The 14,004-nt window shown below is 36.5% G+C and overlaps 1 protein-coding gene across 3 annotated transcripts; it reads right to left on the bottom strand.

The window, feature by feature from the left end:
• Positions 1 to 14,004, bottom strand: LOC140771423 (uncharacterized). Of its 3 annotated transcripts, none has more exons than XM_073112970.1 (9): positions 13,786 to 14,004; positions 13,555 to 13,638; positions 7,667 to 7,823; positions 7,246 to 7,326; positions 1,139 to 1,278; positions 881 to 977; positions 603 to 669; positions 395 to 457; positions 1 to 313 (listed from the first exon to the last, which is right to left on the bottom strand). In XM_073112970.1, exons 2-9 carry the CDS (start codon positions 13,568 to 13,570, stop codon positions 236 to 238), a joined length of 699 nt encoding a protein of 232 aa, XP_072969071.1. In that variant the 5' UTR covers positions 13,571 to 13,638; positions 13,786 to 14,004; the 3' UTR covers positions 1 to 235. The 3 variants fall into 3 exon arrangements, with proteins under 3 accessions (XP_072969071.1, XP_072969073.1, XP_072969074.1); XM_073112972.1 differs by having other exon boundaries at positions 881 to 971; XM_073112973.1 differs by lacking the exon at positions 7,667 to 7,823.

Below are 14,004 nucleotides of genomic sequence, written 5' to 3'. Positions count from 1 at the left end.
TCCATGATATTATTACCTTCACTCTTTTTCTTGTTACCCCCATTGCATGAGACAAAGATAGGGCTGCAAACACTTCATTACAACAAGATTGCTATAAAGAAATGAGGCTTTATACAAATACAAAATTGCCTAAAATATGGCGAATAGTAAGGACTGCTGTACATCTAGACATTTTGTAGACGATATACAGAGAGAGCACAGAATTCTACTGCATGCTTGCGATGCTTATATAACATCATATTCTTCTTCGGTTGTCCACCCTGGATTTCTTCGCGGCTACTTGTACTTCTGAATTCCCAGAAGAAGATTGTATCTGGTATTTCCAAATCAGGTTTTAGGAAGAAGCATACATTTCAGCTACAAAAGGAAAGGTGGAACAGGGAGCATCTCTCACCTTGTCAAGCTTCTCTCTGACCAATCTTACAGTCTCATTCATTGATGGTAATGGAAAATAATCCTGCATTTCATACAAGAAATGAGATGCTGTTATCAATTCCCAAGACATTACGATTCTGTTATTTGAAGGGTCAATATACGAATACTATGATTTCATATCATTCAACCAATCATTTCCCATCCTAAATGCAGAAAAGATAATTTACCTTATTGGAGGACACATGCCTGGTAAAAGATTGATCAACATGACTTCGGCTTGCCATGACATAGTCCCTGGAGAGAAGAGGAGACATCATTGACAAATTATGATGAGTAAATATTCAAAAGGATATGAACATAGACAGCAAAAATCTACCAAGTGTTGACTACCTATAAGCGCCAGTCATGGTGCCTCCTTATAAATTTATAATGACAGTCTAGTATAAGTGCAAAACTACATACAATCCCCTCCTTGACATACTCTCCAGTAATTTTATAAGTTTACCTCTTCATGGAGCTTATATGGACATCTGGACCTCCCTGTGATGAAACCTGAGGTGACCACTGCTGAGACGTTGACCCTTCTTTTCTTCCAACTGCAGCTGACAAAATATAAGTATAGGATTAAACCCAAGACATCCAAGAAGTTAAAAGAGCACTCCTTGGATTTTAAGTTATTAAAAAGATGCTACACCCTCGTATGGAAGTTGATCAGGTGATATTAATAAAGGAACCAAGAACTAATAACAAAGTATACACTCACATTTTATTCGGCAGAGTACTTCTTTTCTCCTAGCCTCTAATTTCTCCTTTGTATCCGAAAGACTCTCGAACTGAAGTGCATATGATACCTGAAGACGGTTACCGAGAAATACAGACTCATCCAGTTTTCTCTTTGCAAACCTACAGCAGAAAGGTGACGATGTTCAAACTATCTTTACTTGGAAATAGGGAATACCAAAGGAAATATAATGTAGGACCATATAGCTTTGGCACAAAAATCATCTAATTTCAGTTCCAATATGAGTTTTGATCAAGTTCAAGAATTTTCAGCAATTCATTCAGTGTTAATGAGGTCTAGGTGTTCTGATAGGGTAGTTCTATCTTTATCACAAAGATTGGATAGCTCTATGATTCAATTTGACGGGGAACAGGGCTTAAGTTTGAAACCCTAAACCCTAAACTTTAAGTTAGGGTTAAGTCAGGGTTTGGTTTAGATAATAGCAGGGCTCAAGGATTAAGGTTTAGGCTTAAAGTTTGATGCTTATCTTTAGGTTTTAGAGCCAAAAAGGAGATCAGATGATTGCTTCTACAAAAAACAGGGCTGTAGGAAAAAAAAAGGGATAATTCCACTTAAATCTTGTGAACTATTATTATTTTCTGTAGACAGCTTCCTGAAATATTTTTTTCCACTGTATATACCACATGATCCAAAAAGTTTTTTGATTTAGAGGTCTGTATAGTTACTTTTTTTTCTTAATTCAGAAGAGTATTTATAGATATTTTTCTTAGTTTAGAAAATATATGTGAATAATAAAAAAGTTCAGAGAGTGCATGTGTAAAACAATAATAGTTCAGAAGATTTAAGTGGAATTATCCCAAAAAAAATAAGATAGTAAAAATGAGTAAAGAGAGAAAAATCAAACTCACTCTGATTCATTAGAATCAGTGGAGATCGGTTTTTCACCAATATATGCTTCAAATGGAAAAGGGGAAAGCTATTCTATTTATTTATCCCTTGAAAACAAAATTATGAGTAGTATTATAACTACAAGAGATAGTCTATTTTTATGTTAGGTATGTGAGAACTCTTTAATGAGACCTCCCAGATGGGTACCCTTAACGTCTAACAAAATACTAAATTGTTGACTCAAAACATCTTAAATCGCAACTAAATCATGCTAGCATACAAAAGTGATCAATAGGCATGATCAAGGATGGATGTGCCGGCCAATGGTGGCACGGCACCTAGCTAGGGTGTGCTAGTGGCATACCCCCGTGCTGAGTCATATCAACGAGCATGGGTGTGTACCGGTCAACATGGCTATGTGCCAGGCCAGTCCGGAATGGGTGCGTGTTGACCTGTGTCAATGTGGAGCCTTTTTTTCATAACTTTTTCTTATTTTCATTGATCATCATCAAATAGTTTTAACGTTATTCTTGTGTCGGCAAATAGAATCATCATCATCAATAAAATTGAAGATTATCAATACTTCAATAGATAGTATTTAATGCAACATTATTGTATTATTCTTGTGCCAGCAAATAAAATTTTTAATCCTCCCTGTTATTCTATGTTCAACTAGATATTAGTTTTAAATATTAAATTATTTATCAATTAATATTATGTATTGAATGCAATTATGTACTCAATTATATTATACAGTGTTCAATCATTAATATATTATAAATGAATATATTCAATCATATTATGTGTTAAATAATATTTATATTTGACTATTGTTATATCTTTAATAAAATAAGTCATTTACAAAAATAATTTAAAGATAAAAGGCTCTAATGTAGGTTTTAATACATATATTCAAAAGAATGATTTGAAAAGCTAAAGCAAAAATCATTAAATTAAGTTCATTGGATTAAACAAATAAGGGAGTTCAAGTGTTCTTTTTAGAGCAGATTTTTTTGCATGTCACCACCTAGCTTCTAATCTTATTACTAAAAGCCTCCTATTTTTAGCCTTTTATTAATCCTTTTTGTTTGGTTATTACTACGTTTACAAAGAAAAGACATTATTTGTCATAAAGTTGTTTAGTAAAAGTGGAATTTATTAGCAAATATGTAGAAAAAAAATTCTTTCAAAATTTGACATGCCAAAGACCCAAAAACACTTTTAAATATTCTAAATATTTTATTAAAAATATGTTAAATACATGCTAGTGACGCAAGGCCATGCCACTGGCATGTAAGTTCACGTCGATGGTGATAAGGCTATTGTTGGACACGATTACATAAAAGAGGTCAAACTACTGTTGCAATATAGGAAAAAGCTCAAATGATGTAATTTTAAGTAGATTTCTCTTAAGTCCCATGTATGTGCTTATATAATTTAGTCAAAGTCCTGGTAGATTAAAATTTATTTAACTAGCTAAATCTAATACTGCATAGTTTCTAAAAAATATTCAAAAGATATTCATTTGACGTCCAATATTATGAAACTAGGTGAAGAAGATTGATAGCATCGTGATCTAAAACTTTTGTATTCTAGTAAAATAAAGAATTAATTTGAGAAAGTTAAGGAGACTATTTAGTTAAGTTATATAAGCCCTTAAGGCAAGTTCTAGTAAAATCAAGTAAGTTTTTGAAACAAGTTCTAGTTAAGTCAAGTAAGCTCTTAAAGCAAATACTAGTACGAATCAGTTTAGGATTAGCCTCTATATATTTATATGTGGAGTGCAGCCCTAATTGAGTTATGTATTCATTAAGAATTATTTGGCTCAAGCCTTGTTGCCTTCTACTCTCTCCTATCTTCAACTTAGTCGTCGGCCTCAACATATCCCTCCACTCTCTTATCAACCACTGCTACCTCTCCTATCGAAACAATCTCCTCTTGCTTATAATATCCGTCATCAGCCGCACCAGCCTTATCCCTAAGGGCTAGCTTCTTCTCCCTCATCTTCTGTTTCTCTCGGTTATCCTTCAATTCGCATTACTGCCCAAAACACATCTTCGACCTTCAGCCATTGATTAACTTATATCTCTAGATCTAATTACAAAAACCTTGATATCTTAAATTTGTTGAAGAGCTCTCTTCAAGTGCAACAATATATCCAAATTTCAAAAGAATCCAACGAGTGGATTTGACGGAACCCTCAAGAGGTCCATCATTAAATCTATCCAGAAACTATTTTGACCTAATTACTACGAGAACCATGATAGTGCAACAAATCAAAGAATCATCTCAACTATTGGAGTCACCAACAGAGATGAGTCAACCTGTAGTATCAAAGACTCAATCTCCACCTCGTCCGCGAGATCCATTAGAAAACCATGCGAAGCTATCGCAATTCATGGCGAGTATGACATACATGATGGCAATGCTACATGCAACCATGATGGAAGTGTTGTGTTGACTTCCTGTGGCCCCACTTGAACCCATTATCGACTAGTCAACCCACCTTAATGCCACGCTGACCCGACCAAGTGGCATCATTGACCCAGATCAAGCCATTTTCCCAATGGCAAATCCTGTGTTGGCTGTGGCCCGTGGAATGCCACCACCCTTGCTACCTTTCCAGACTAGCATGCACCACCACCAATCAACTAGCCACAGGCCAAAGAGTGGCCACCACTAGCCGAATCGGCCAATTATGAGCCATTCCTAACCACACCAGTAATCCACCACTTTGAGGAGAGCGATCCATGGGAGGAATATCTACTCGCACCTTGGGAAAGAACCACATCACCGATTGCAACCTGAGCCGCCAATCATTGAAGATTTGAAAGACTTCAAGGATTTGATGCTTCAACGGCTCCTATGGTTATGACTGCCTACCAAGGTCTTCCTCGATCTAATCACTCGCCTCCTTTGATCCCTAATGTGCCAAAGCCCCAACCAGCTAGCCTGCACGCGTGGCCTGGGCCAAACTCGAGTCTATCTTGGAGTGCGGGTGCGTTTGGTCCAAACTTTGGACTTGGTGATTGAGCACCAACCAAAACGGGATATGTTTATGAAAGTTGATCTCACTCAATTCAGAAGGGGAACTAAGCTGTAGGAGATGATGTCCCCTTAGATTTTTCAAATAGGGGAACCAAGCTCTCACATTCTTGCTTCAATTGATAGTCCATTTATACCGGACATTCGACTGAAGTTTTCCATCCTCATCTTTTATGCTTGCAACTTTAATTGGTGAAAGTTTTAGATCGCTCATCTTATCTTTGCTATTTAAAGATCCAACTTCATTTACTTGTCAGATTTTCTTATTCTATGTCAAATATTAAAGTTTACAGAAAGTAATATACTTTGTTTATCTAGCTTATCTACCAAATCAATCTGATCTCTAGTTCAGGACCCCATTTGCTAGCTTCATAAATAATTTCAGTATCATCACGAGCAAGATCACATAGTTCATTATAAGCTTGTTCACATGCTTCTAAAGCCACATGATCAAGTGCATTTTTCCTCAAAGGTGTTAAAAATTAAGTGTTTTTCATTTCTCTATCATTATAGAAAAAAGACCCAATAGATTATATTAATTACGGAATTCAAACCCAAACATGATTTCTGATTAATTATTTTGATCTCACTGCCCGTTGTTCTTTATTGTTTTTCTATTCATATAGATTTTTGTCCTCATACCCTTTGTCAATATATTATGTCCAACAATAGCCGTACCGACCGGCACTTACTGTGTTGACAGTGTACTAGCACGTGGCACAAGGGATACCGCACGGCATCCTTCCTAATAGCTTCGTCACTTGCCATCGATCTCATTGTTGAACTTGCTGTGGCCACTCGCCATCACTGTTTGCTGCCACTCGCACCCACATTGGATGCCCTATTCTAAGGAGGAAGAAAGGGGTTCCGCAATTTAAGTTTTTAATCAACTGACCCAACCCAACCCACCTATCTCTCCCGTTCTTCCTCCTCAGGCTAAGGCACCCGACACAAGTGTGAGCAGCGACAAGCAATGATGGTGAGCACCAAGTAGTGATGGTGAGCTGTGAAGGGTAAAAATGACTAGTCTCCTTTATCTTTTTCTCTCCCTCTCTTGCGGAGCCGGTAGTCGACTCGATCCATGCCTATGGTACAACCATTCTTGATTATGCTTATTCTCATATCTTGGATTTACATATGGACTTATATTGTAATAATGAAATTTGGCACATCAAATTTATTTATCATGAACATTAGTAAGCTTGCCCCACTTACAATCTAAAATGATCGTAATAAAATATTTGGACCAGATAAAGATCATGGAATGCTCCAATTAGAACTCAATAAGAATCTATAGGCAAGTACGCTAAGTTTGAGTTGAACACAACTCCATTACACAGCCACTTGAAGTAAAAGCACCAAGCTACATGAATGAAATTCAGCAACTTCTGGACAATGGTCATACATTCTTCACTGCAAAGCTCTAATGCCTAAAGAGACGGAAAAAGAATAGAAGTGAAAAAGGAGCAGAAAAGAATCACATGAAATTATCAAAGTAAACGTTAATAGTGAGAGAGATTAAATGCATCACCACATCAGACAAGTAGGAGACAATATAAGGAAAAAAGGGCTCCCCTTCCCATCCGAATAGCTTCCAAATACTCCTTGATAATACAGAAAGAAGTTTACAAGACCTCGTAAAGGGTTTTACAGTTATTTTCTTCTTTTATTGCTACAGATGGAAGACATACTCAAAAAAGGAGATTCCGATGGGTTTAAACAAAACTTATAATGACTTATAGAAGTTTAGTCATCTATGATCAATTTATTCCATAGTGATTGATCTGGGCACCTGGGTTCCAGTAGATGAAGATCTGATCCCTAAGTACCACAATGAATATCATTCAGAAGAGGAACCTTATGAAGATCGTATCTATTGTATCAGAAAATGAACGGTTACAAGCTGTTCAAACAGGCATCCAACATTGGTATTGAACAGATTCTAAACTTCCAGAATGTTTTCCCTTCCTTTCCAGGTTTTCACTCTATATTCATTTCAGCAGTTGACAAGCAAGTGCAAAAAACAAACCTGATCTAAACTAGTGAAATTTCTGATTTTGGCATGAAGCAAAATCAGTTCACATACTGATTTCTTAGAACCGGATCTCAGCATATTGCCACATGATGAGTAATAAACAAGAAACAAAAGAATTATGCAAATTGATGCCTTTCACAGCATTTATTAAACTAATCACCTTGCATTGCTGACCTGTGAAAATTTGATAAAGAAAACATCAGTGTAAGGCTCGCATTCCTCCGCATCCATGGGTTTGCACCTGGAAAAGTGCATGTGAGTAAAAAAGAGGAAGTTATAGAGCTGAACAATAAAAAGAGAATTAAGTGATTTATTCCATGAACTGACATCAAAGTACATCAACTAGTAAGGTCTATGACTTCGAAGGGTTTTCTATCATATCTAAAAAATCAATAATTTGGCCAATCTGTATCTTTTTTTGTTTAAGATCCGATTCATATTTGATCTATATCCGTTTAATATTCATATCTGAATCCGTACCTACCCAATCTATATCTATATTTGATATGTATTCGTTTAATATGGATCCTGATGTAAGTTGAGCATTATCCAATCCTTATTCATTTTGTTTTCACCCATACCGTAGCATGTCCACTTCTCCCACTAGGTGGCAATTGAACAAGACCCGACTTTTTCTCCTCCTTGAAAGCATCACCGCGCCACCAAGGTTCCAAAAATCAGTATCGAGATCGAAATCGGCCGTCCGGAAAAACGATGCGCATCGGTTGTATCGACCACCTTATCAGATCAGACTATTTTAATTAAATAAAATTCTAAATATTATTTAAAAATATTGAGAAATTTCTAAAAATTTAGAAAAAAATTATTAAAAAAATAAGAAATAATAGTTATTCACATATAAAGCCTAAAAAGTAAAAATCTCTCTTTATCCCTCTTTTCTTTCATATCCTTCTAACTGTTAGTCTAACCAATCCCACTCTCTCCCTCACTCTCTTTCTTTTTATCTTTTCCTTTCTCTTTCCTTCACTCACACACGCTCTCTCTCTCCCTGACTCTCTCTTCCTCTTTACCTCAAATGTTGTCAGCAGCAATAGCTATTGTCAGGCCTAGCCAATCCCGATCCGTTTCAGCCGATCCCACTCGGGATCTACCGAAAATGGAAACTATGGTTGCCACTCTTGTTACCCCTCCTCATCATTAACCAAAACCCATATGAATCTAAAGAGGATGCCTTCCAGATCCCGTATGTTTGGGCCAACAACCTCAAGTTCGAGTTCGACCTGATTTGGTCCGTTATCAACCAGCTCCCCTTTGCTGCCATGGACACTAAATACCTCAATGTTGTCTTCTGCCCTAAGAAGCACTCATTTCTCCTCTCCTTGTTCGATCGCTACAACCTCCTCAAGTCCAATGTCAATGCCCTCAAGCTTATCTAGATCAAGCTCACACTTTTCGATGCTGACATTGACCTTTGCTACATCTGCAATTTCAATTTCCACGAGTTGACTCGTTGTGACTGCCACAAGCTCAACTCGATTGAGCTCCTCAAGTCCATCGGCGACTTCGACTTCCACAAGATCCAAGCCATAGGGTTTGACTCCCGCCGGTTCATCAAGTTGACGATGCCGTTAAGAGAGAATGCCCAAGGCCTTTGAACTCCCTATTGCCACCAAACAACACCTTGATCCATTACACTCGACGGAAGCCCCACCCCACCCCGATATTTCATAGGCTAGTGGACAATAATAGGATAGAATATTCCAACCTGATCCGGCCTTCCCAATGATCACCTCTATGTATTGACATAAATATATACATATATGAACTATGTATCCTAAACGTATTGTATACTTGTTTGTAAAATTTGCTGTATCAGCAAATCTGTATCATATTATTATCCTGTAATTATATGCATGCTTCATTGACGCCAACCATCCATCCAATTAACCATTTGAACCTTGTTCATGGATGGCAATAATCATAAGTTAGGGATTACCTTTGGATTCCTAAATTATTAAACTGTGTATTACCAGTCCATGTTGGCAGTCATGCTAACAATAGTGGAAAAGTATATTTGAAATTAGCTGTTACAATAAAGTTTCTCATGTATACAGGTGGATCTACCACCTGATGGATGAAGAAAACTGGTGTTTCAGATCTGTCTTTGCTATTTTCTTATTATCTATTGCCATTTTATATTTTTGCCCATTGTGTAGCTCATTCAGACTAGTGGTTGTTGGCATGCATACTATTATGCAAGCCATATGGAAAGTACTGTGCTAATTCTGTTGAGGCCAATTACGGAATTAAGTGCTTCATTGATCGATGCAAATAAAATTTGCTTCAAAGAAACTTCAAGTTACTAGGAGATGAAAGAAAGATTAAATCTCTTAATTCAACAAGGAGAAGTGGTATAATATAAAAATAACTGCTGTTTTAATAGAAAGCCACCAATAGATCAACCTATTGTAAAGTGGAAACCTTAATTCTAAGTGCCCTTAAAAGAAGGAGAATCTACCTAGCTACGGGGACAAAAAGAGAAGACTGAATAAAAATAAGGTCCGATTGGCTTCAAATATAACCAAATACGAATATGAACCAAATCTTTATTAAAAAGTATAATGCTCAGGAAGTAAAGGACTATTTAAACAGATACGAATACGAACCAAATCGTTTAATGTAGTTTTCATATAAGTGCTTCAATCATGGAATGCAAGATGATATCAAAAGAAAATTTATATATATCAGTTACAGCAACTACTAGACATAACGCTACAGAGGTCCAAAATACTGAAAGTTTGATTATCAATAAATACATCTGCACTAATTAAGCTGGTCACAATAACATATCAATACAAATTTGCCAACTTAATCATATTTTAGAGAATTTGTATGTGTGTCTCAATCATATTTTTGTGAAGCAACCTATCTGCTCATGGAAGGGAAATATGATGCCTAGGTGTGAAAATCCAAGGTTCAAAAAATTAAGATCAAGATTGGTCTTCCAAAAGACTGACACATATCAGCCGGATCGGCCATATCAATTGTATCTGTCGCCTGAATCGAATCAAACTTTTCTTAATTACGTAATTCTAGATATTATTAAAAAATGTAGAAAATTTTCTAAAAATTAAGATAAAATGAAAAAAATAAAGAAAATAAAGAAAGAGAATGAATGGAAGAGAACTAAACAAAAGAAAGAAAAACCATAGTGCAATGAAGAAGAAGAAAAAAGAAAAAAAGACGATAGAGAGTGAAAGAAATGAAAACACTAAGAGAGAAATAAAGAAATAAAATTAAAAATTACATACCGGAGTTCGTCCGAGTTAGATCTGTATCGCGAGAGTTCGCCGGAGCTAGATTTCTCCGTAAGAAAAAAAATGGCCATGGTAAAGAGAGAAAAAGAAAAAGAAAGAGTTCGGATCGGGCCTAGATCAAGATCGGCCGATCTGACGAACCATGGAAGAATCTATCGAAGGTTGGAAACAACTTTGAGATTCATTCACAGCAAAATTAAAAGCAAGAACATAACATTTATATACATGCCTACATTATTAGCAAATAATGAGTGCAAAAGGCAAAAATGCACATTTAAGATTATATGGAGCAATCATCTAACTAGACACACAACAGGGAAAAGAAACAAAATACTCCACAAACTAGCCATATTTCTTTTGACTATAGTTACCAAACTTCCAACTAAGCATTTCTCCCAATCATAAGTTAGTAAATTCATGGTTTTTTCAACATGAATTTAAAAATTAGAAGTTGCATTAGACATGGTTTCTTCAACAGGTTTGTAAATTCATGGACATGACGAAACCCAAATGGTTATAAACCAAGGTTCGAAAATTTGGGATTGGCATCAAGATCGGTCTTTCAAAAAACGATACATATCGACCGAATCGGCCCTATTGGTTGCTTGAATCAGATCGAACTTTTTTAAATTACGTAAATTCTAAATATTATTTAAAAATGCAAAAAAAATTCGAAATATTTAGAAACAAAAAAATTAAAAAATAAAGAAAGAGAAACTATGATGCAATGAACTGAAAAGAAGAAGATTAGAGAGAGAGTCAGTGGAAGAAAACCAAACAAAAGAAAGAAAAAATATGGTGCAGTGAAGAAGAAGAAGAAGAAAAGGGAAGAAAAGAAGATAGAGAGTGGAAGAAATTAAAAAAAAATGAGAGAGAAATAAAGAAATAAAATTAAAAAATCAGAGTTCGCCGAAATTAAATCTGCGTCGCCGGAAGAAAAACAATGACTATATAGTAAGGAGAGAAAAAGATAAAGAAAGAGTGAAAGAGAGAGAAAGAGTGAAAAAGAAATTGAGAGAGTTTAGATCGGATCTAGATCGGGATCGGCCAATCCTGTGAACCATGGTATAGACGTAAAATGGAATTCTCACAATCAATGCAAAAAAATAAAATAAATAAATGGATATCAAAGTCCTAAATACCTTCTTTAAGCAAACTCATGATAGAAATTCGTCAAATGAGTAGCAAAGATTAGCAATGAAGAGAGAAAAGAGAACTTGCCTTGGTGAGCGAGGAGATGATCTCCTTGGAGAAGGCAAATGCCTTCACCTCGCAATAGGAGTTGGACGTGGAGAAGAGCGCGACAAGGGATAGAATTGGCGTGATTGAAGATAGCAGAAGAGGAGGCGGAGGAGGAGACTGCTCGAGTTGGGATTTGGAAGTGGCTTTGCGGAAAGGAGGCGGTCTAGTCACCACCGTAGCTTGAAATGCCATCACCGTTACCAATTATTTAATGGGTCGAGTAGGGTTTATTATTTACTAAGTTATATTATAGTATGCAGGTAGATAAATATTTGCTATTTGTATTCATATTTGGAAAGGTAGAGAAATATTTGCTACCTGTATCTATATCCATATTTGGTTTTTTTATTTCAAAACACTACCTATATGTCAAGTACGTTTTCTTTAAAAACACTATCCAATACATATCCAAAAATATGCAAAGAGTATTGTACTCGACACAAATACATCAAGAGGATGGAAGAATCTGGAAGAATCTGTGTTCCCTATATTGGCGTAATGTGAAGTTTCATTTTCAATTTAAGTAAGTTTCAATGTCAATCCCTTCAAAACCTAAAATGTTTGAGTATAATGCTTTTCACAAAAGAACGACCCAGAACCAAGGTTGAAACTAGAAAACTTACTAGTTTTGACCTTGAAGAGCTAAGCTCATTTTCTTCCTCAGATAGTCCTTCCCCAGTAACGTAGTCCTTCATCCAATTAGAATCTTGTGCAGCCCTTCTTCCTCTTATATCGGCTCCTTCTTCATTTACCTGACTTGCTGTTGAATTCTCTGTTGCTTGGTTTTCTTCATTTACTGATCACTCTAGTTCCCCACTGCTTTCACTATTTATTTCCTCCCTTTCTTCTACTTCTGCCTCACGTGTTTCATTCTCATCATCACCCCATTCAAGATCAGCTATATTTGCTCTTCTAGCTGGTACCCCAATCCCATTTTCTGTTTTCTTCAAACACTACATCTCTGCTGGTAAGCACCTTCTTAGACAATGGATCATACAACCGAGATGTTCTAACCCGCATCGATTAGTTCCTCCTACTCTGTATTATCAAAGAAGACTAGTAATAGACCTAATTCAAATCCAAATTCACCATGTGTCCTCAGTTCTAAACAGCTTACTAAGGGACAGGCTTATACCTTAAAACTTACCTATTTAGATATAAAAATCTTGGTCAGTTTGATTGGATAATTAAAGTATTGTTCATATTTATGCTTGAAGATTTCTCACCCTTCTCTTGGCAATCATTTCGAACTCAACAATCTAAAACTTTGAATTTGAAAAAGAAGCAAACAAATAAGTGAAAGCCAACTGGAGAAAAACTCCTATTAGCCTGTCACTAGAACTTAGAAGTTAGAACTGCACATTTAAGCAGGAGATCAATTGCAATGTGCCCATTGCAAGGACGTTAGAAACTCTTTTCAACATTGGTCTTGCAGATAACAGAGGATCCTATGCTATTGGATTTGAACTTTTGAGCTCTCTCCAATATCTACCTCAAATTTTCTCCCTAATGTCACATACTTCCTGTCTATTCCTTGTTTCCTTGATCATGACTTTTATTTTTTATTCAAATTTACCAAAGAGATACAGTTCATTCTCGTTCTCGACATAGTGTGACACTGCTAGGTTGGACCTTGGATCCTTGGAGGTACAGTGACAGTCATGTTTTCATGAGACCATGTCTTAGGACAGACTATATTTCTGAAAAGCCCCTTTTTCATCTCCATGTGATATTTTGAAGTTAGAATTCACTGTTTCACAATGGGCAAATTAAAGTGTCCATATAATATTAATTAGAAACTAACCAACAATAATTACAGACTTTGATCATTGACTATATTATTTAGCACGATCAACCAAAGCGACTATAAGCAAGATTACATTTCAATACTTTATCAAACAAAGATCATACACTAATATTATAAACAGAGATGCTCAATAGCTACTTACTCTTCGACAGGTCCATAAGATCCGAACAACTTCATGAGCTCGTCGCCGCATCCCAATGAGGGCACGTTTCTCACGATCAAATACCTGCAACAGAAAACAACAAAAGAAATAAATTGTTTCCATCAACCATCGAGAATCAAATAAAAGAAATAAACGAGTAATTTTTACAGCACATCAGAGCTCCGTTTCTTCTCTTCGACCGAAGGAAAGGGATTTTAAGACTCGACTTACTTGGATTCGTCGCATACAGTGTAGACGCGGACGGCGGCAGGCTCGTCTCTGTCTCGCGGCATCGAGAGGTGGCGACGAGGTAGGGGAGAGGAGGGACAACGGGTTGTATGTCGGCCAGCTACCGGAGAGAATGGGAGCTGTGGCCGGCAACTCGGCCTGGAGGGATTTTGGAGCGGATACCAAGAGGATAGAGATTAAGCCAACAAGAAGAGCGAGGGA

This window comes from Typha angustifolia, chromosome 11 (assembly GCF_048772165.1).
Source record: "Typha angustifolia cultivar Huaian chromosome 11, ASM4877216v1, whole genome shotgun sequence".
Lineage (NCBI taxonomy): Eukaryota > Viridiplantae > Streptophyta > Magnoliopsida > Poales > Typhaceae > Typha > Typha angustifolia.
This window is presented reverse-complemented; position numbering and strand designations above follow the sequence as displayed.